Below are 23,294 nucleotides of genomic sequence, written 5' to 3' on the forward strand. Positions count from 1 at the left end.
AGCACCACTAACTGTCAGGATGGTTAAACACTGGAATAAATTGCCTACGGAGGTTGTGGAATCTCCATCACTGGAGATATTTAAGAGCAGGTTGGATAGACATCTATCAGGGATAGTCTAGAGCCATGGTCACCAACCCGGCTGGTCGATCACGAAGCCTCGACCAGTCGATCGAGAGGCGTTCGGGCACTCCCACCCCTTTTTTCCTCCACCCCCGAGAAGCCCCACTACCTACCTCAAGTGTAGTGCTGGTTTCCCGCGGGGTGGATGTAAGTCCTGTTTGAAGCCCGCGTCAGTTCCGGAAGTGCGCAGGCTGCTCCCCTCCCACAGCTCTGTTGTGTGCTGGCGGAGGGGGTGTCAGCCCTGGAGGAGGAGTGCGGCGGCTTCCCTGCAGCGCCGGCGCCGGATGGGTGAGTCGAGTGCAGGGGTTTCCCTGCACCGCGGGAGCGGGGGTTGGCCCTGGGGTTTGGCCACACTCTGTGAGGGGAGGGGATTGGCCGCGCCGCGAGAGGAGGGTTTGGCCCCAGGGCAGGTGCCCGCAGGAGTTGGCCGTGCTGTGGGAGGGGATTGGCCGTGCCGTGCCACAGGAGAGGGGGTTTGGCCCCAGGGCAGGTGCCTGCGGGGGTTTGGCCCTGCTGCGGGGGGGGGGGGGTTGCCCCTGGGACAGGCACGCACGGGGTTTCCCTGCGTCGCGGGGGGAGGGGGGGGGATTCGGGCCCGGAGGAGGCACATGCTGGCTTCCCTCGAGGGGGAGGGGTAGAATCCTAGGAGGAGGCAGATGCAGGAGACTCTATGCTGCCACTGGCACCCCGCTCCCCTGTCCACAATCCCCGCTCCCCTGACTCCACTCCCCTGTCCCCAGCTGCAGAAACCTATCCCCACTGGCACTCTGTCCCCTGCTGCAGAACCCTGTCCTCTGCCCTCCCAGCACCCAGTTCCCTCTCCCCTGCCCCCAGCTGCAATACTCTGTCCCCACAAAATGTATAATTATAAATGCTTCATTTTAGATTTAAATAGCATCAATAAAAAACAGACCATTTATTTCATAACTATAAACATGTGATTTTAATTTTATATATCGAATAATTTAAAAATAAACTGTTTATCAGAGTGTGTAAATAAGGGCTGCAGATAGCAAGTGATGGACAGGAGGAGAATAGAGAGGGCGGGGCTTCAAGGGACTTCGCCTGTACTGAGATTTAAAAAGTGATCTTGGGTGTAAAAAGGTTGGAGACCACTGGTCTAGAGAGACCATGCTTGGTCCTGCCGTGAAGGCAGGGGACTGGACTTGAAGATCTCTTGAGGTCCCTTCTACTTCTAGGATTCTATGATTCTATGGAGGAACCCTTAGGATACTTTTAGTTTGGAAAAGAGAAGATTGAGAGGGGACATGATAATGGTTTTCAGGTATCTAAAAGGGTGTCACAAGGAGGAAGAATAATTGTTCTCCTTGGTCTCTGAGGATAGAACAAGAGGCAATGTGCTCAAACTGCAGCAAGGGAGGTTTAGTTTGGACATTACGAAAAGCTTCCTAACTATTAGGGTTGTTAAATACTGGGATAAGTCGCCAAGGGAGGTTGTGGAATCTCCATCTCTGGAGGTATTTAAGAGTAGGTTAGATGCCTATCAGGGATGGTCTAGAACAGCGTTTCTTAAAGTGTGTTCCGCGGTACACCAGTGTGCCGTAGAGAGAGCAGAAGTCAAAATGGCCACCCTTAAAGGGACAAGCCTCCTTTTTTAAAATATATATATATATATATATATATATATATTTGTTTGTTTGTTTGTTTGTTTTGTTTGCTCAACAACTTTTCCCTGGGGGCTTTTTTTTTCTCAACAAAAAAATCTTTGGTGTTTCCCATCAAAAAACATTATTGTTTGGTCTTTCTCAGTCTTAAAAAGTTTAAGAAACACTGATCTAGACAGTACTGGGTCCTGACATGTGGGCAGAGGAGTGGACTCAATGACCTCTTGAGGTCCCTTCTAGTCCTAGTATTCTATGATTCTATAATCTTGCCCATGTGGAGGGAAATCCATTGTTCTTCTGAATGATGGTACCTCCCAAAATGGAGCTGATCACATGATCACCATATCCTTTTTAGGCAAAGAGCCACAGAGTACCCAGTTATGTCCTTCTCAGGCAAGGGGCCATTGTATGCTCTTCAGGTGTCAATTGGCAATGCATAAGAGCCATTGTCCATGCAGCATTTATTGGGCTGCCACCCCTCCCATTAGGAGGGTGAGGCCTGCCTCTGTCTCCCAAACATATTAATATGTATTTAGATTTTAAATATTTTCTAAGTACTTATTAACAAGTACATATTAATAAGTATATTAGTAACTTTACATACAAAAATCATACAAGTATATGAGTAGCATACACAGAATCGGCTAAGCATAAGCTTTTATTAGACACCTCACTTGGCCTACTTTGCATAGAATTTGGGGCAAATACACAACAGTGAGTGCAACGATGATCTGCATTTTCCTATTAAAATACAATAACATCACTCCTGCATTTTAACATCCCTAGTTCTTAAGCTTCTGAGTAAACCCAGTTTGCCAAGATGTGTTGGGGATATTTTGTCACCTACATGTTTTCATGTTTGTTCCCCAAAAAAGAAATACCCAGTGTCATTGTCACTCCTTTTTTCTCCCTTCTCAACATGGTTGAGTTTATGCTAACTGGAACTTTTTTAGAATTAAAGGGTCACACACCTGAGATATTCAATCATTTTGAATTTCAAAGTGATATCTGTTCAGAGATTTATATTCATGGACTGGGAGAGTTTAAAAAATAAAACATTCGTATATATTTATTTCCTGTGAGTACTGTAGTTCTCTATGCATAGCATGAGAATTTGTCTCATGTCCAGAACTGACTGTCCCATATTTTTCTTCCTCAGCTGGCCCCAACTCTGCAAATGGCTCAATATGCATAGGCCTCGGTATTCTCAGAACCATACTGATTTCAGTGCAGTTTGTGCCAGTGCTGGTGTCTATTCACATAGAGTAATTTATAGGATCAGAGACTTAGGCTGGTGTAAATCATTGCAGCTAGTTGAATTAAAATGGTGCAAACTTGACAAACATGAGAGAAGAGTCAGACTTATTATACAGTAATTACTTGTTTAACACGTGCCCAGTTAACACATTTTCGCAATAGCACGATTTTTGGGGGGGAACGTTTTTTGAATAATATGACCGTCCCTGAAATAACAGAAAAATAATCAAGTGGAGGACTACTTTGTGCGACAGTATAAGTTGGTGAAAACAGTGGTAATATGCATGAGTAGATGAATACACGTGGGTCACAGCACTCCTTCACTCACTCACGTGTTTATCTTTGTGTTTTAACAAACCACGGCAACTTGTGTTGCTGGAAATCTTGTGTTGCTAGATATCTAATGTTGATGTTGATGACTGAGCACCAACAAAAAATTGACTTTGCCACCACCACCTGAAACGCAACCCCCACCTTTTTCATTTTTTTTAATGGGAAAATTGACCCCCGCATAGCATGTTTTCACTTAGCACAAACATTTTCAGAAACGCATCTATAGTGTTAAATGAGGAATTACTATATACAGTAACTAAATATGAATCTTTTATGGAAAAGTCCTATAGAACTTAATAGATCTGAAATTAGTAGGTTTCTACAGAAAAAATTACAAGACACAATTGAAGTTTATAGAGGATTATGTCCTTTCTAAAAATTTGTTTAACCATTTTTTAGTGTTTTATAGCAAGGATATTAGTCTAATAAATTCTCTGTAATGGTGAGAAAACTTGATGACCATTTTCAGTTAATATTTGTAGGTCTTTTTCCATAAGAATTAATTATTGAAAGTGAAAGTTATTCTCAGTAAAATAACTTTGAGGAGTGATCCAAAAATTACCAGTTATATATGGCTCACAATTTACAAAGGCTGATATAATATCAAAAATTAAAATGACAACTTTTACTCGTGTTACAAAGAAAAACCAGTTTTATAGTAATTTCAGTTGTACTTTTCATTGCAGTATTTTTATTTGAAAGTTTACAAATTAGACACATTTCTAGATATATTTAGGGTTAGAAGGATTAGCTTTTTATTGGTAAATGTCAATTTCACTGTGTACACACAAACCAACAAAAATATTACCGTTAAGATAATCAAAATTTACAGAAAGGCAAAGAAAGAAAAATGCTGCTTGAAAACTTGAGTTCAATTTACTTAGAGCTCGATTTACTTTGTATATGTTGATGTGTGATATTGATAATTTTGTGTTTTAATGCTTTTTTAAGCTTTAATTTTCTGAATCTCATTAAATAATTATTGGTTGAACCCAATTATATGACACCCGCTTGAATTGCCTAAAATGGCAAACATTTAAATTGATAAAAATAGGAAATGATGCTTACACCCATGGTTTTTCACAACTGTGAAAATATAAATTAATAAAAAATGAAAAAATGCTAAAAAATCTGTTAAAATTATTCTTAAAAATCAAATTCCTGCAACACTGGACATACTAGACTTCATATATAATTTTGAATAATGTATTTTTCATTCTGTTGGAGGAGTTTGTTACCAAATAAAATGTGTTACTCAAATATTTGCAACTACACCACCAGGGGGTTGAGTTTTTTGTTTTGGTTTTTTTTTTTTATCTGCCACATTTTTCAATAACTCAAAGTTAAGTTCTTCTTATCATTCTTAAGCCTAGAATTTTAATACATTAATTTCACTTCTCTAAGTCCTTTCGGTACTAAGATCTCTCAGTGTTTTATATGTGGCAAAACTACAGGATAGAGAAAGATAAATTCCTAAGTCACATAAATCATTAGATAACCTGGGAATAGAATCCAGAAATTCTGACTCCTAGTTTTCTCTTTTAACCACTAGGAAATGCTTCTACATTATAAAATATTGTCAACAAGTTTTTTACATATGGCACAAAATTTTTAAGAATGATTATGGAGAGAGGATTTGGAGAAGGGGAAGGGTTAGCTTGTAATAAAGTGGAAAATCTAGTATCCAAATGAGAGAAAAATATTAATAATATTCTCTGTGTCAGTACGAATGGTGGCTGCATTGTATGATATTGTTGTCCACTCTTCTGACCAGATGGAATTTGTAGTTGTGTCACTTGTTCATTACATCCCCTTAATATTAGTAGCTGTGTGGCCAGATGGGTCTGGGAGCACAGCTGTGGATACAAGAAAATAAATGAAACCTGTCTGATGCTGCCATGCCCTTTTGAGATACTGAAGTGTTGTAACTGCAATAAAGCAAAAATCATGTTCATTTAGTATGTTAGGAAATTAGATGCAATTTTTTAAATCAAATTATATAAAATGAGAGAATAGGGTTATTTGATCATTCTAATGGGAAATTCTAGTTACAGCCTATAGCAAATGTCCTCAACAAATTTATACAATTTAAACATTTGTTTAGAAGAATAAATATCACTTATAAATTAGAGCAACAAGATAAGTGAGGTTATATCTTTTATTGGACCAACTTCTTTTGGTGAAGAAGAGCTCTGTGTAAGCTTAAAAGCTTACCTCTGTCACCAACAGAAATTGGTCCAATAAACGATAATACCTCACCCACTTCATCCCTATAATATCTTGAGACTAACATGGCTTGCAAATTAAAAATAAAACCGCCCTCTCTGTAGAAAATAAACCCATGGGTTCTCAGAGAACAAAGATTCATACAGAGCATAAGCCGAATAAGCAGTAATATTTCAGTTTATTATGTGACATATGTTTAATTATTGATCCAACAGTCTGATTGAATATAAAATGCATTTATATGAAAGCAAATGAAAGTACTGTTCTAAAGAAGAATATCCAGATCATGGACCTGATTTTAAAACAAGGCTAGTAAAAAATGTAACTCTGGGTTGGGAACACAACGAGGTATGGCTGTACTTCATCTAAGATGCTACAGCAGTGCACTGTGGAGACACTAGTGATACCCATGGGAGGGATTCTTCCACTGGCAGAGGTAATCCATCTTCTCAAGAGGCAGTAGCTATGTTGGCAGACGAATTCTTCTGTCAACCTAGTAGTGTCTATTCAGGGACTTCAGTCAGCTGAACAACACTGCTCCGTGGGTGTGGTCTTTCTGAGTAACACAGTTATAGCAACCTAATTCTCTACTCAGAAGGCTGAGGTGGGTAGCCAGGTATATTGACTCCCCACTATAGTGCCCTTCCCACTGTGACCCTGTCTGGAGATCTTTTCTTGCTGACAGTGTCTACCTAACTCCCCCCCCAGGTTTTCATATTCGCCTTTTATAGAATCATAGAACACTAGAACTGGAAGGGGCCTCAAGATATCATCAAGTCCAGTCCCCTGCCCTCATGGCAGGACCAAGCATCATCTAAATCAGTGATCACCAACCAGTAGATTGGGATCTATTGGAAGATCCTGGAGCCTCTGACAGGTGATATTGACTAGTTTGACCAAGAAACTATCAAGCACAGCACTTCAGTTGCCCATCCCCCCACTGCTGTGCCCCTTCTGCCCTTTGCCTTGGAGCTCCCCTCACCCCCCGGGAGCCTTCTGTTTGCCCAAGACCAGAGCCTGTGCCCCAACCTTCTGCCCCTGCCTGGTGAAAGGGAGGGAGAATGGGGGAAGGAAGCAGGACAGAGTGAGCAGGGGCAGAGCCTTGGAGAAGGGGTACAAAGGAGAGGGGCAAGGTTATTTGAGTTTGAGGTAGATCTTACATTGTACTTGCATTCAAAAAGTGATCTTGTGCTTAAAAAGGTTGGAGACCACTGATCTAAATCATCCCTCACAAATGTCTATCCAACCTTCTCTTAAATATCTCCAGTGATGAAGATTCCACAACCTCCCTAGGCAATTTATTCCACAGTACTTAACCACCTGACAGTTAGAAAGTTTTTCCAATGTCCAACCCAAACCTCCCTTTCTACAGTTTATGCTCATCCTCACAGACCAAGGAGAACAATTTTTCTCCCCCCTCCTTGTAATACCCTTTTAGATACTTGAAAACTGCTGTCATGTCCCCTCTCAGTCGTCTCTTTTCTGAACTAAACAAACCCAATTCTTTCAGTCTTCCCTGATGGCTCATATTTTCTAGGCCTTTAATCTTTTTGTTGCTTTTCTCTGGACCTTCTCGATTTTTTTTCACATCTTTCTTGAAATGTGGTGCCCAGAACTGGACAGAATACTCCACCTGAGGCCTAATCAGTGCAGAATAGAGCTGAAGAATGACTTCTCGTGTTTTGCTCACACACTCCTGTTAATGCGTCTCAGAATCATGCTTGCTTTTTTGCAACAGTGTTGCACTGTTGACTCATGTTTAACTTTTGGTCCACTATGACCCATAAATCCCTTTCTGCAGTACTCCTTCCTAGACAATGATTTCCCATTCTGTATGCGTGAAACTGATTGTTCCTTCCTGAGTGGAGTTCTTTGCATGTGTCCTTATTAAACTTCATCCTATTTACCTCAGACCATTTCTCTAGTTTGTCCAAATCATTTTGAATTATGGCCCTATCCTCCAAAGCACTTGCAACCCCTCCCAGCTTGGTATCATCTGCAAACTTAATAATTGTACTGTCTATGCAATCTGATGAAGATATTGAACTGAACCAGTCCCAAAATAAATCCCTGCGGAACCCCACTTGTTATACCTTTCCAGCAGGATTGTGAACCATTAATAACTACTCTCTGTGAATGGTTATCCAGCCAGTTATGCACCCACCTTAGAGTAGCCCCATCTAGGTTGTATTTCCCTAGTTTAATGATAAGAAGGTCATATGAGACCTTAACAAGTGCTTTACTAAAGTCACGCCCACCATTTCTCCCTTATCCACAAGACTTGATATCCTATCAAAGAAAGCTATCAGATTGGTATGACATGATTTGTACTTTACAAACCTATACTGGCTGTTACCTATCTTCTTCTTATCTTCCTTATGTTTACAGATGAATTCTTTAATTATTTGCTCCATTATTTTTCCTGGCACAGAAGTTAAACTGACGTGTGTCATTTCCTGGGTTGTTCTTATTGCCCTTTTTATAGATGGGCGCTATATTTGCCCCTTTTCAGTCTTCTGGTCTATCTCCCAACTTCCATGAATTTTTAAAGATGATAACTTAAGGCTCAGATACCTCTTCTATCAGCTCCTTAAGTATTCTAGGATGCATTTTTTATTGTCATTACACCTATTTAGCTCCTCTCCTTTTTATGTATCTGGATTGGTGATTTGATGCAGATGTTTTATAGATGGACCATTGAATCAAGTTTTTGGAATATTTTGTGGGGAGAGGCAGAGGGAACAGTGGGGATTTGTTTTGTTTTTTTCCACAGGGTTCATCTGTTTTTGTTGAGGGCCCTCGGTACACGATTTATAAATAAATCACCGTAATAGACAGTGAAGGTAATGTGTAATCACTCTAGTCACCAGTGGAAGTGACAATTTCCATTTATTGTGGGCGATAGCAATACAGTATTCAAAATCATACCCCATATTTCATTGCCTTTGAAAATGGTAGTCAGCACTTTACACTGTAGAGTAGTATGTTGCCCTCTCTAGTGAAATGAAAATATTGTGTGTGGTTTTTTTTAAATAGAACATTGTCTTTGGAAGTCAAGCGTTTTGTGTGGTGTAGAAATAATGCTATAAGGATTGTTGTTCTACATTTTAATACATTTGGGAGGTTACGTTAAGTAGCCCTGAGAAAAAGAGGTTATGATAATGAAGAGCCCTGTATCATTTACTACAAAAGTATTTTTTGAATTCTAAAACTCACTATAAATCAAGAACACTGTGGAGGATTCATTTATTATAATTAAGGCAGCTATACAAGGGTGTTTCTTTGGAGAGAGTGAGTCACGGGCAAATGCAAACTCTGATGCTTTCTGCCAGCATTAAGGAAAGAGCATGGGAAAGTTTTTTGTTCTGCACTGAAGTGTTTTGCAGATTGTTACCATGGCATATTGTTTTCTGCTAGGTTGGGAGGTGAGGAGCATTTTTCATTCATACTAACTGTGGTCTGCATGCATCATTAATAATTTGCAATCTTGTGCTAAAAGAAGAAAGAATGTAGACCTTACTTACAGAATGGTGGACTCTGTCTTGGGAGGTAGTGATTCTAAAGCAGCAGTGAGCAACCAAGAATGAGTGTGCCACATTAGTGACTCTCCTTCATCTTTGTGGGCCGCAGCAGCCCACAACCCACTAGGGTTCCAATTATGACCCACGGTCCTCCTGTTTGCCCTCAAATGCCTCTCATGCACTGGGACACTGGAACCCCTCACTTCTTACTCCTCTCCGTCCTGCCCGATACTTGAAGAGCACCATGAATTGCCTGATTTGCACTCTGTTCCCACTCCTCCACCACTCTCCCAGAGCTTGAACAGCTGATTTGTGGTTGTTCCAGCTTTGGGAAGTAGTGCGAGGAGTGGGGACCGAGTGCAAATCAGGCAATTCATGGTGCTCTGCAAGTATTGGGAGGGAGCATGGGAGGAAGGAAGGGAGGGAGAGGAGTAAGAAGTAAAGGGTTCCAGTGCCCCAGTATGTGAGAGGTGTGTAGGAAAGAGGGGTAGACAGGGAATCCGCTGGCAGCAAGTGGAGCCCCAGTGGGCCACATGCAGCTTGTGAGTTGAAGTTTGTCTACAACTGCTCTAAAGCCACTTGGTTGTGTAAATGATATAAGTCTGATGAAAAGATATCTTCTGCAGGCTTTATACCGATGGGAGATAACAATTGTTTCTGATTTATTTGAAATGATGATACCGTATCTGACATTTTATCATTTTGAAAATTTTCTCTTGTTTTTGCAGGAAGTTGCTCTTATCCTTGTTGCTATACTGATATTTCTGTTGGCCTTCTACGCTTTCTTTTATCTTAACCTATCAAGTGAAGTTGACATTGATTTGGATCCAAATGAAAACTAGCAGATCCAATGTATCTATCCTATCATCGGAGTCTCTTCAGGAAAAGCAACTTCTTTGAACAACACTGCTTGGGAACACACAGTTTTAATGCCTAATAATACTATGAATATCTCAGTTACTCTTAAAGATAAGCAGAAGAGGCAAAGAAGACTCATGCAAAGGAAGCTGCTTATGTTAAAACAAAAGCTGTACTATTGTGACTTAAATTAACTGTCTGCATTATTTTTTTCTCAGGCTGAGAACTCTGATTCCAAAAACTGTGTTTTGTATATTGTTGTTGGTATTGGGAAAAGGTAGATGTTGACTTCTGGGTAGTCTGTCCTGACTTTAAATCATGATTCTAAACTTCCCAATAGCCAAATTAGGTTTCCTTTTTTAAAAAAAATACAGGAAAAAAACACAAGCCCCAAATAAAACTTGCTTTGCTTATTTGTATTGGCATTTGCACCACCCTCAGTCTTGCACTTTCCTGCTTTTCACACATGGAGAAGTCATAGAAAATTTCTCTTTTTAGATATAGTCTCCCACATCTTGAGTGGCCTATTTTATATCCTAGATTATGCATAAATATCTACAGTAATCGTTTTCATTCCTTGCCAACTGTTCAGTGCACATGTGCTCTTTCAGAAATGACACCTGGATGACAGAAGCTCAAACATTAACATATGCCTGTGAAAAAGAGTTTCTTGCCTTTTGGACTGTCTGAACTGGTATATGTAGAAAGTTCAGTTGATGTTGATTTTAATTAGTATACTGCTCTATTATTAATATAAAGTTGAAATTCTATTTTAATTATACTGTTCCTGCTAATTGCAATAGCAACTTGCTTTTCTCATTAGGATGGTGTGGTAAAAATGTGTTTTCCAGTAATATACTTTTCCCCATCAAATTAATATAGGGGATTGCACCAGCTAGCATATCTTTTTCAAGCATATTCCCAAATGCCAGAAGAGCCTTGACTAACTGACATCTGTTAGCAACTCTATTGACAAATTAACCCTAATTTATCTTGTATAACAGTCTCATTAGAGTTTCCTTTGCTTACTGACCTGTTTTGGAAGTGTTCAGATTAATCTGAGTTTTGACCTAAGGATATTAGAGGCAAAGAGAAACCAAGATATAACTAATATTGTAGAGTATAAGACTGTGTTTATTTTAAATTGACCTACAGCCCTATTATCACCACTTAAAACATGGTTCAAGAATTTAGATCAATACGGCTAATTTTTGGAGCATTCGGTATTGATGCCTGTATACATTATGAGTCTCTAAGGATACACTTTTTATGTTATGTTCCTTATTTGGATTGTGTATATAGGATACCTTATCTAGAAATGCAGAATACTGTAGTACCTCCAACATGTGTATGAAAAGGAAATATATTTATTGGTCATTCTCTAAATTGTGACTTTTGCACAGTCACCAAATCCATAAAATCATACTTTCATAGGATTTATAATCCAGTAATTTATACACTACCAAATGTGTAGCAAAATACAGCACATAGGGAGAAGCATTTTGTGACATGTCGCATTCCTTTTACTATGGTGAAAGGCAATCACAAGCTGACATTTTGGATGTGACATACCTTTCACTTCACTGAGTGCCATATCACAAGTCTCCCAGTGTTGCAGTCCTCTCTTTCATTTTGCATGAGCAATTTCCATCTTCTACTAACTCACAGGATGCTGTAAGGATTATTTAGCTAATGTTTGCATAGTGCTTTGTGAGAGACATACGGTAGAAATACTAAATACTTTATATTGCTGGATTCATTGAGTTCTGAAACTATTACATGAAAAAAATTCGAACTTAAAATAATAACTTGAAATTATTAGAATTTTCCATATTGTGTGTGTCACCCTAAATGAAAACAAAAATACATCTGTGGGTGTATTTATTGGTTTATGGACCAGGAGACCCCCTACAATAGAGAGTATCACAAATCTCCTTTATGTTAAAGTGCTACATTTCGTATTTGGCTATTTTTCACTCCTGTAAACGACATAACTAAGTGACATGTAATTAGAAAGTTGCCTATTGCTTAGAACATCTGAGGAGATTCATGCCCAGTTCACATGGGAATACATGGAAAATATCGTAAATGGGTTTTCAGTCCATTAGTTAGAGAGGCTTGTTGATAGCATGAGTGTAGGCTTAACCCCCCTCCCCCCTCCCGTCCCAGTTTCAGTAACTATTGCCCTCTTTTGTTGTTGTTGTTTGTTGTTTTTATTTTTAAACACAAATGCGTTAAACATAGGGCCTGAATTGGGTCTTGTTTACACTTATTTTCACTGACTCCTTTGATTTCAGTGCTTACTCCTAATTATGCTCACTAATGTGAAATAGAAATCAGGTCTGTTATTATATCTCCCAGTATACCTTTTGGAGCACAGCAGGTATACAATAAAGTTGCTTTTAGCTCCTCATACGCATGCTCCTGCTCTCTCTGTCATGATTGGACATATTTGTGTATCTGAGATCAGATTCAATCCCATAATTTTTTAGGTCATTTGTCTTTGTAACCATAGCTCATGGACTATTTTAATAATAAAATTAATCTTTTATATTTTTCTGAAACCACTCATTAAAGTTGTATCTGTTGCATTGCTATGGGATGTACATTTGAAAATTTTAATATTAGCTTAGCTCAGTATCCAAGTTTGAGTAGTGCTGTCAAAGACTGCACACTGTTTATACAGTTTATAGCAAACCATGTGATTCCTGTGCCCAGTTTATGTTGAAATCATAACTCAGAGAGCTTCATTTCTGTTCTAATCTCTTCAAATACAGTACATTTTGCAAATTGAAATGCTCTGTTCAGTTCCTGATAGAAAATACTGTAAGTCATTGCATACTGCTTGCTACCAACTTGGACTTGAATCAATACCATGAGACAGCTACAAAATGAGGAAGTTCAATTCTGGGGAGAGACAACGCTCCAGTATTGCTGCAGCCCTTTGCTTAGGGAATGCATCTTTAAACTCCAGCCCAGGTTCCCAGCGAGCAGAAGCTGCTTATGAGGTTTACTGACTCAGAGTATCTCCCAGCTGCTCTAGGGTTGACTGGCCAAGCCTCGTTCTTTGGGCAGTGATGAATAGCTCTAGGTCCTCCAAAAGAATGAGGATTGATGCTGTTTCCCTTCCCCATTTAGTTAGATGTCTGTCTTTTGTGGGATTCTAGCATGCTAGCAGTGATCCAGCATAGTTCAGTATAGGTTGGACTTCTCTGGTCCGGCACCCTCGGGACCTGACCAGTCCCAAATGAGGGAATTTGCTGGACCAGAGAAAGTCCCCTGCTACCAGCTCCCCAGATCACCTTTCCTCCCTGCTACCAACCCCAGCTGCCACCCACCCTGCTGTCGGGCTGCCATGCTGTTCCAGCGCTGGTCCCTGCCCCAGCCCTGCTGGGCTCTGAGCCACCAACCCTCTTGTCACTTGGGCTCCCAGCCAGTACTCCCTGGTCCACGAACACCAATGGTCCTGCTGGACCACGGATGTTGCCAGATGGAGTCCCAGCTTTGGGAGGTCCAATGTGTATCTGAGTTTTTTTTCTTTGACAAGTATAAGCAGAATGTTGACAATTTCAAGAGTACAGCAGAAGCCTAAGAACTCCGTAACAGGAGGCATACATTGCCACTTAGTTGTTACCTGTTTGCATGTATTTGTATTATTGGAAGTGAAGGATTCACTGTAATTATAAGTATTTCTCTAATAAAGACCACAGAGATTTATTTAAAAATTTATTGAAGGATGTTTTATTTAAAGATCACTGATACTTGTTAAATAGTATCAGTGTACATCATAGCCTCATCAATTTATCCCATTAGCTGTAGCAGCAATGACATATACAACATTATGCATTTACATCTAACTGAGAACATATGAGAGAGTTCTTTTGTTTGCTGAGGTAGCCTGTGTAGTGCTGAAATCTGGATAATAATTGACTTGCCCACTTGGTCACAAATTATATTTAAATTAAATAGTAATTTAAATTATCCTTTCTAATGGAGTACAACAGCAACTGTACTTAAAGGCCAATACTGGTTCAATCAAATTTATTGCTATTGAAAGACTTTACCACTTAATTTAGGGCTAGATTATGTGTGACTTCTTTGCAAAAGAGCAAGAAACCTTTAGCAGTTCCCAATGGGGAAGTAGTCTTTACTGTTTCAACATTGGCTTGTGCCTATAAGGCACAATTGAATCCTTATTCGTCAAGGTCAAGTGGAATGTGCCTAATATCTACTTAGAATCCCAACAAACAGAATGATTAAGAATTTATGGCATTTAGAGTTTTATATAAATTGTATAATAATCAGTGATTCTCATTACTAAACAAATAGCAATATAGGACATCAGTAAACACAGGAATATGATGTGTGAACTTCTTCTTAGGCCAACTCTATCTTGACAAGTTACAGTGCAGTAAATAAGTGCTGTAATGCCAGAGTGCTCACACTGGCAAGGCATTTAGTGCACACTAACTTCACAGTTGCTAAGTTCTAGATAAACCACTTGGACGAGAGGCACAGAACTTGCTGTACAGCGCTAAAATGCCAGTGTGGACACTTCAGTTGTTTGCTGCATTGTGACTGGCCTTCTGTACCTATCCCACAATGCCTGTTCTTACCTGTCTGGTCATCTGTTTGAACTCTACTGCCATGCTCTCACGTGACCAAACTTCAGACCCACTCTTTACATTCCTCTGAAATTTTGAAAGTCCCATTCCTGTTTGCTTGGCAACATGTGATGCGCTCTCAGTGCATCTTTCCAGCTGACCAAGCTTGTTCCACACACTAGGAGATTTCCCACTTGTAGCCATGCAGAGGTGATGGACTTCTTCAGCATTTGCTGAGAGGAGGCTGTGCAATCCCAACTGTGCTCCAGGCAGAGGAATTATGATGCCTACAGGCAGATATTGATATGTATGGCTGAAAGGGGCTGTGATCAGGATGCACTGCAATGCAGGGGCATAGTTAAGGAGCTTCCGCTTGCATACCACATGGCGTGGGAAGCAAACTGCTGCTCCAGTACTACACTCATGACCTGCTAGTTCTACAAAGACCTGGATGGGGTACTTGGGGGCAACCCCTCTTCTGTTTCAAAGACCCTCATGAATGCTTCGGGCCATCCCAGGACCCTCATGGATGACTGGGCCAGGAAAAGGAAATTGTGGATGAAGGTGCTGAGAGGCAGAGGAACTCAGACCCAAAGGATAACTCAACATTCACAGATGCATGTAGTCAGTCAATCTTTTCTGTCCTGGAGGAGATGAGCCAGTTGGAGTTTGGGGAAGCATAATACAGCAGAAGATGTGCCTGGTAAGTGCCTTTGATTTCTAGAAGCACTGAAGCAAGTTTCTGGGAGAGGAAGCATTGCAGACAATAGGCTTGGTTCGTGTGTTGCTGCTACCAGCATAGGCTATTCAGACCAGGAACAGCATGTTGATGGAATTTCTCACTTCACAGTAATCAGCCTCACAGATTTCATCAAAAGTGTCACGCAGCTGCTGGGCAATTCATCTCCGTAGGTTTCTTGGCAGGGCTGCTGTGTTCACTGTCCCATTAAGAATAACATTCCCTTGTCTCTATGCTGTATGTGGTGGGGAGACCATTGCTGCACTGAGGCAGCCTCATACGAGCCCAGATGGAACCCACAGTTAATTAAAATACCCTTCCTTGCTTCTCTGCTAACCTTAAGCTGCAAAATGTCTTCCAGGATGAACACAACCTATGGAAAATGAGTGACCATTACTAATGATATGCCCCCCACCTACCCAAGGTGCTTTACCCAAGTCACATGTGCCTAAAATACAGTATGGCCCTGCACCAATGAATCCCCCTGCTCCAGTGCGCCAATTAATTCCTCTTCCCTGATAGTTAACTCACCAGCGAATTCCCATGCACCAATGAATTCTCCTGCTCTTGTGGTTAACTCACCATTTTGAGGGTCTTATGTGCACTTGCCCTGGAGCAGCCAGTCTGATAGGTATGTGAACAATGCTTGTGTTTATAATGGGTTATGGCAGTGCTCCGTCTAGTGTTAACAGTGGTCTCTCTGTAACATGTTGTAGTTTGTCTTCACAGATGTATCCTTAGGATACTTGCCTGCCTTGCTATTCTGCGCAGAACAAGGAAGCGGGCTCGTAAAATTCAAGAGGACTTTTTGTGTGATGTCATGATTCAGGCTGCTGCTGAAAAGAAAGGAATAGAGGGATAGTGAAAGGTAAGAATGGAAGGGGAACATGGAGCAGCTCTTAAACATTATGGAGCACCGAGCAGACATGTGCCAGGTACTGCTAGTACTTCATATGGAAGAGCTGTGTGACTGCCTCCCTGTCCCCAGCTGATGTCCCATATTTTCCATACTCTACCCCTACTGGAACCCAATGCACTCAACAGCCATCCTGTGCAGCTTAGTTTTGATGTACTGTAGCCCCTGTTACATAGCATATCAGACGTCAAGGCTGCATATGAAACCTGGACATATATAACTCTGTAAAAGTCTTGTGGCCTCATCTCCTCCCCTCTTCTTCCTCCCACAAATTGCACATGTGTTATGCTGCATGTGTTCTTCATTTGTTGTTTTTGATAAATATAATTCTTATGGTTCAAAGCAATCTTTATTCCATTCCATGCAAGCAAGTAATCAAGAAAGCATACCCTAGCAAAGCAACGGTCAGTTTAAGACTAAGTGTATTGTACGGACTGATCATAGTAAACCCATAGCAACGCAGTCACTGCATTCCTGTGCATGGCAACAAATATTGCTGACTTTCAATATCAGATTGCTGCCTCAAGACATCCCTGATCTTTAAGGCCCTCTGCTGTGCTCCTCTGATAGCCCTGGTCTCAGGCTGTTAAAACTTGGCCTCCAGGTGCTGTACTTTAGTGGTCCAGTCCTGAGTGAAGCTTTCACCCTTCACAAATATTACGGAAGATACAGCACGCGATGCTAACCATAGGAATGTTATCATTGGCCAGTCCAGCTTCCTGTACAAACAGTGGACCGTTAAATGTCCAAAAGCACACTCCACAGTCATTCTGCACTTGCTCAGCCTGTTTTTGAACTTCTCTTTGCTGCTGCCAAGGCTCCCCATTTATGGCTTCATGAGCCATGGAATTAAGAAGTAAGCTGTGTCCCCAGAATTACAATGGGCATTTTGACATCTCCTATGATGATCTTCTCTGGGAAGAAAGTCATAGAATCATAGAACACTAGAACTGGAAGGAACCTCAAGAGTCATTAGGTCCAGTCTCCTGCCCTCACGGCAGAGCCAAGCACCATCTAGATCAGGGCTACTCAACACACAGCCCATGGCTTGTTTGTGGCCTGCGATGTGGTTTGGTTTTACGTAGGGCTCAACATGCAGCCCCCAGGTGGGATCCTTTGAACATGGCCTCCACTGGGAACATGCTCCACAATGGTGGGGTGTTTCCCAGGCAGGGTGAGCACTGAAAGACGCAAGCAGATGGACAAGCTAAAACAGACAGGTACAAGCTGTTGGCATTTCTAGCCCCCAGGGAGGAGGTGCCAGGAGCTTCGGAGCATTGTGGGAAGTGCTTTGTATCATGTCCCATCAGTGTGAAAGAAGCTATTTGCTTGCATATGCAACCACACTTAGGTTGTGGCCCTCAGCATGCTCTGAGAGTATTATTGTGGCCTCCAGGGCTTCCAAAGTTGAGTAGCCCTGATCTAGATCATCCCTTATTTACCCTGTTCTTAAATCTCTCAAATGATGGAGATTCCACAATCTCCATAAGCAATTTATTCTGATGTCTAACCTCGCTGACAGGAAGTTTTTCCTAATGTCCAACCTAAACCTTCCTAGCTGCAATTTAAGCCCATTGCTTCTTGGGGTTAAGAAGAAGAATTTTTCCCTCCTCCTTGTGACACCCTTTGAAGTATTTGAAAGCTACTAGCATGTCCCCTCTCAGTCTTCTCTTTTCCAAACTAAACAAACCCAGTTCTTTCAGTCTTCCCTCGTAGATTGTTTCTTCTGTGAGTGATTGCTCATGTCCATTCCAATTAGGTGTGTACGCACAGCGTGCACACGTCGTCAGAAGTTTTTCCCTCAGCAGTACCCGTAGGGCCAGCAGGGGAGCCCCCTGGAGTGGTGCTGGTATACCGGCCCATATATACACGTGCTGACCCCCTCACTCACTCAGTTCCTTCTTACCGCTGTGACGGTCGTTGGAACAACCCTCAGCTCTTTACAGCAGTCGTTGTCTTCAGCATTGTTCTTATTTTTTCAATTAGTCTCCAGCTAAGTAGCTGCAAATTAAGTTAAAGACTCTTTTCTGTTATTTTCTGTTTAGTTACTCCCCACCACGGCGTGCCCACAGCAGCACATGTCCCATCTGCAAGGCTGTAAGCCCTGCAAAAAGTGTCACAGGCCTATGCCCTGTGGTGATCCCCATTCATCGTGTCTAAAGTGTCTGGGAGAGTCTCACCTCATAGAAGCCTGCAAGATCTATAAGGCCGTCAAACCCCGGACTGAGCGTGACCCACAGATCCCCTTAGCCTTCCCACAAAGCTCAGCAGCAGAAGAGGAAGAGGTGCACTCTGAATGCCACCATAAGTGCCGCAAGAGTGGTCGCGTTACTGTGCTGGCAGCTGACAGCGTGAGCAACACAGCAGTTTCGCTGCTGCACTCTGTGAGCAATACTGTAACTGCCAGCACTTTACATCTGCCAGTGTAGACACAGCCACCATGTAGTAGATTATGCTTGTATTTATAGAAATGCATCCATAAGTGGAATAAACTGGCAAAAATTATGCATACAACATTAACTCTGCTGACACACTAAGGAGGGGAAGGGGCAACAGACTTTCATTTTTTGCAGCACTGTGCTTCTTCCTCTCATCCTGCCTACTGCCATAGCACACCATGCTATATATTGCGTACATATTTCCAGGAACAAAAAACCATTTTATACAGCATGTCAATGCATTTAATTGACAACATCCTCTCTCTCTTTTTTTTTTAATGGCAACCAAATTGGTGAAGAGACAGCCAAAATGTTAGGTACCAGTGTGTCTCAAACAGATGTCACACCATTATTTTTTAGCTCGTTTACATGAATAAACATGTAAAACTGTGAAGTATTACATTTAGATTTTTTCATTAAAAATAGGGACAATCTGTTTACTGTCCCTAATTGAGACAACAGTCTTAGTGGTTGCCAATTTGACAGTTGTAACAATGAACTATAGATATTGGGATCAATCAAATAACTGGTGATAGTGAAGGATGGTTCATATGAAAAGCTCCTTTTTCATGGACACTTGTTTCATGGATGTATTTTTTTCTAATGTCTGGAAATATGTAATATTGATTTTGCTTGATAACTCCCCCACCCCCAATGATTCAAACAATAGATTTGTTTCTGTCTTTTTATTAAATCACTAAAAATGTGGATCCAGGTGACAAAGGCCATATTTTACTCCAAACACTCAATGTTTGCTCAGAACAATTATAGAAATGGGCCAAGTACGGAGTTTAGATCTGCTGTAGCTTGGGAAAAAATTGTAAGGAAGTTCAGATTTGGAGGTTTGACAATGATGGAATGTAGGGATTTTAGAGCATAGTGGCATGAGGAGAGAGGACCTAGAAAATGTGATGACTGGCTGATGTAATCCTGGTGTCATAATCCTATTGTGACAGAGAAAAGAAGGAGAACTGATGTCATGTTCTCTGATGTCAGCAGTCTTTTCAGGAGGATCTTGGGGGTTTGGATAACCAGAGAGGGGGAGGGAGAGAGAGAAACTTAAATTCTTCCTTTGCACTCCCCTGACCTTGATGCCTCTTCTTTGCAGAATTTATCACCTGTACTGAATTAGAACAGCCATGGGTTGCTGTCATGTATGCCAGCTTCAAACAGGGACTGAAATTACAACTGAGTATTGACATGACACAGGGCATCCTGGTCATGTTCTCTTTTCTTTGGATCCACCTTGTTTCCTTCCTTCCCCTCGCCTTACAACATCAAAGGGTCACCCATGCAGAGTTGAAGCTCCCTGGGCCTATTTTCCTGGCTTTAGAACCAAATTCCACTGGTTCATCTGGGTTTACTTGTTCTTTTGGGGAAGGTAAAGCACAGCAGAGCTTAGTTCATCATATGTGGCGAGTCTCCCCTTACCACTCTTCATTTGTTGTTATCACAAATAATTAGATGCTGTGATATTTGGGATGAATGTTCAGATGGGAAAAATTCTAGAAAAATATTTTTCCTATTCAAATTTCAACAATCATGACCAGAGCCTGTGTCTGCACAAGAGTTTTACTTCATTAACTGTGTATGACAAGTTGTAAAATCACTCTATCTTGAAAGGAGGTACTAGGTTCATGCCTATCACTAGCTTCTTCTGCTGAGACTTATAAAAGGGAAGGGAAAGCTGGTGCAATGGGCACTATCCTGGGGAAGAATGTATCCTATCTTCTTCCTGCCAGGTTGTTGAAACTGGAAAGGCATCTACCAGTTATACCCAGTAGTTTGAGATTATTTGTTCTGGGTTTTGTTTGTGTTTTGGAACTAAAGAGTCCTGAAAAAAAGGGATGTAGAGAAACTTCTAGCTGGGACTTTATTTTTCCTTCCCTGGTTGATGAGTCTGCATATCAGCTTACTGTTGTAAAAAATGCAATTTCTTAAGATTCCTCTTGGGTTGTCATTTTAAGTCTCTAATGTGAACTAAGATGCTACCATTTTGAATGCAAAGCAAGGCTGTTTGTAACAGTTGTCTCAAGAGTTCTCACCAGCTTAATGAGCTGGTAGCAGCTCGTTCTAAAACGGCGGGCAATCATATGTGTCTTTATCTGTTCATTAATCACTGGGATTCTCAAGCTTCTCTGCTCCAGAAATTCTTTACCTTTGTGCCACTGTATCTAGCCTTCAAATGCTAGCAGTTTATGATATGTAAACAAAAGAGCACAGGGGTTCCTCCAATTCTTTATTAAATTCAAGAATGAATTCAAACACAACTTCTGCCTTTCTTAGGGCAGATTATTCAGTATTTAAAATGATTTATGTTTATTTTAGTATGCGTCAATTTACAACCTGATCTATACTTGTGAATACGTGATAGTCTTGCTTTATGCTTAAAGACTTTGAGTACGAGCTTAACTTTAAACATGAGTAACATCATTGACTTCAAAATTTGGCTCTGTTAGCCATGAGAATACTTCACAAAATAACCATTGTCTGCTTTTAATTTATAGGAAATTTGCTTTGTTTTTAGATAATACAACTTGGTCACAGATACCACACACAAGATGATATGGAGTAAAAAATAACCCTTCATAGTTAAAATGATGCAGTCATCTGAAATTTGGCATTTATGATTTTGCCAGAGGGGAATATTATGCTCCAAGTCACAGTTGATCTTAAAAGAGATTTCTGAGATAGGGGAAGTAGATGTGGGTGGCAACTTGGGAAGCAATTCAGGATCCTGACTAAAGAAAGGAAGGAGAACAGCAAAATACATACCGTGGACTTCAGAAAAGCAGACTTTGATTCCCTTGTGGAACTGATGGGCAGGATCCCCTGGGATGCCAAAATGAAGGGGAAAGGAATCCAGCAGAAGATTCCTTCCAAAAAAAGCTTTTCTGAAGGCACAGGAACAAACCATCCCAATGTGCAGTAAGAAAAGCAATATGGTGGGTGACCAGCTTGGTTTAAAAGTGAAATCCTTAGAATCATAGAATCATAGAATAATAGGACTGGAAGGGACCTCGAGAGGTCATCGAGTCCAGCCCCCCGCCCTCAAGGCAGGATCAAGCTCCGTCTACACCATCCCTGACAGATGTCTATCTAACCTGTTCTTAAATATCTCCAGAGAGGGAGATTCCACCACCTCCTTTGGCAATTTATTCCAATATTTGACCACCCTGACAGTTAGGAATTTTTTTCTAATGTCCAATCTAAACCTCCCCTGCTGCACTTTAAGCCCATTACTCCTTGTCCTGTCCTCAGAAACCAAGAGGAACAAATTTTCGCCTTCCTCCTTGTGACACCCTTTTAGATATTTGAAAACCGCTATCATGTCCCCCCTTAATCTTCTTTTTTCCAAACTAAACAAGCCCAGTTCATGAAGCCTGGCTTCATAGGTCATGTTCTCTAGACCTTTAATCATTCTTGTCGCTCTTCTCTGTACCCTTTCCAATTTCTCCACATCTTTCTTGAAATGTGGCGCCCAGAACTGGACACAGTACTCCAGCTGAGGCCTAACTAGTGCAGAATAGAGCGGCAGAATGACTTCACAAGTTTTGCTTACAACACACCTGTTGATACAACCTAGAATCATATTTGCTTTTTTTGCAACAGCATCACACTGTTGACTCATATTCAACTTGTGGTCCACTATGACCCCTAGATCCCTTTCCGCCATGCTCCTTCCTAGACAGTCGCTTCCCATCTTGTATGTATGGAACTGATTGTTCCTTCCTAAGTGGAGCACTTTGCATTTCTCTTTATTAAACCTCATCCTGTTTACCTCTGACCATTTCTCTAACTTGCTAAGGTCATTTTGAATTATGTCCCTATCCTCCAAAGAAGTCGCAACCCCACCCAGTTTGGTATCATCTGCAAACTTAATAAGAGTACTCTCTATCCCAATATCTACATCATTGATGAAGATATTGAATAGTACGGGTCCCAAAACAGACCCTTGAGGAACTCCACTTGTTATCCCTTTCCAGCAGGATTTAGAACCGTTAACAACAACTCTCTGACTACGGTTATCCAGCCAATTATGCACCCACCTTATCGTGGCCCTATCTAAGTTATATTTGCCTAGTTTATCAATAAGAATATCATGCGAGACCGTATCAAATACCTTACTAAAGTCTAGGTATATGACATCCACCGCTTCTCCCTTATCCACAAGGCTCGTTATCTTATCAAAGAAAGCTATCAGATTAGTTTGGCATGACTTGTTCTTCACAAACCCATGCTGGCTATTCCCTATCACTTTATTACTTTCCAAGTGTTTGCATACGATTTCCTTAATTACCTGCTCCATTATCTTCCCTGGGACAGACGTTAAACTGACCGGTCTATAATTTCCTGGGTTGTTCTTATTCCCCTTTTTATAGATGGGCACAATATTTGCCCTTTTCCAGTCTTCTGGAATCTCCCCTGTCTGCCATGATTTTTCAAAGATCATAGCTAAAGGCTCAGATACCTCCTCTATCAGCTCCTTGAGTATCCTGGGATGCATTTCATCAGGACCTGGTGACTTGCTGACATCTAACTTTCCTAAGTGATTTTTAACTTGTTCTTTGTGTATCCTATCTTCTAAACTTACCCTCTCTCTGCTTGTATTCACTACGTTAGGCACACCTCCAGACTTCTCGGTGAAGACCAAA

General features: G+C 41.0%; 1 protein-coding gene and 1 pseudogene across 4 annotated transcripts in view; both read left to right on the forward strand.

Annotated features, from left to right (window-relative positions):
* TRIQK (triple QxxK/R motif containing) overlaps nt 1-13,673 on the forward strand; it is a 102,538-nt gene extending 88,865 nt beyond the window's left edge. For all 4 annotated transcript variants that reach the window (XM_075920391.2, XM_075920387.2, XM_075920392.2 and 1 more), the window contains exon 4: nt 9,813-13,673. In XM_075920391.2, coding sequence (XP_075776506.1) covers nt 9,813-9,926 — 114 coding nt within the window. In that variant the 3' untranslated portion in view covers nt 9,927-13,673. The remainder of the gene's footprint in view (nt 1-9,812) is intronic.
* A 63-nt stretch (nt 13,674-13,736) lies between these two features.
* Nucleotides 13,737-22,000, forward strand: LOC149525250 (uncharacterized; annotated as a pseudogene).
* Nucleotides 22,001-23,294: the final 1,294 nt, after the last annotated feature.

Source organism: Pelodiscus sinensis, chromosome 2 (assembly GCF_052426305.1).
Source record: "Pelodiscus sinensis isolate ZL-2025 chromosome 2, ASM5242630v1, whole genome shotgun sequence".
NCBI classification, from domain to species: Eukaryota; Metazoa; Chordata; order Testudines; family Trionychidae; genus Pelodiscus; species Pelodiscus sinensis.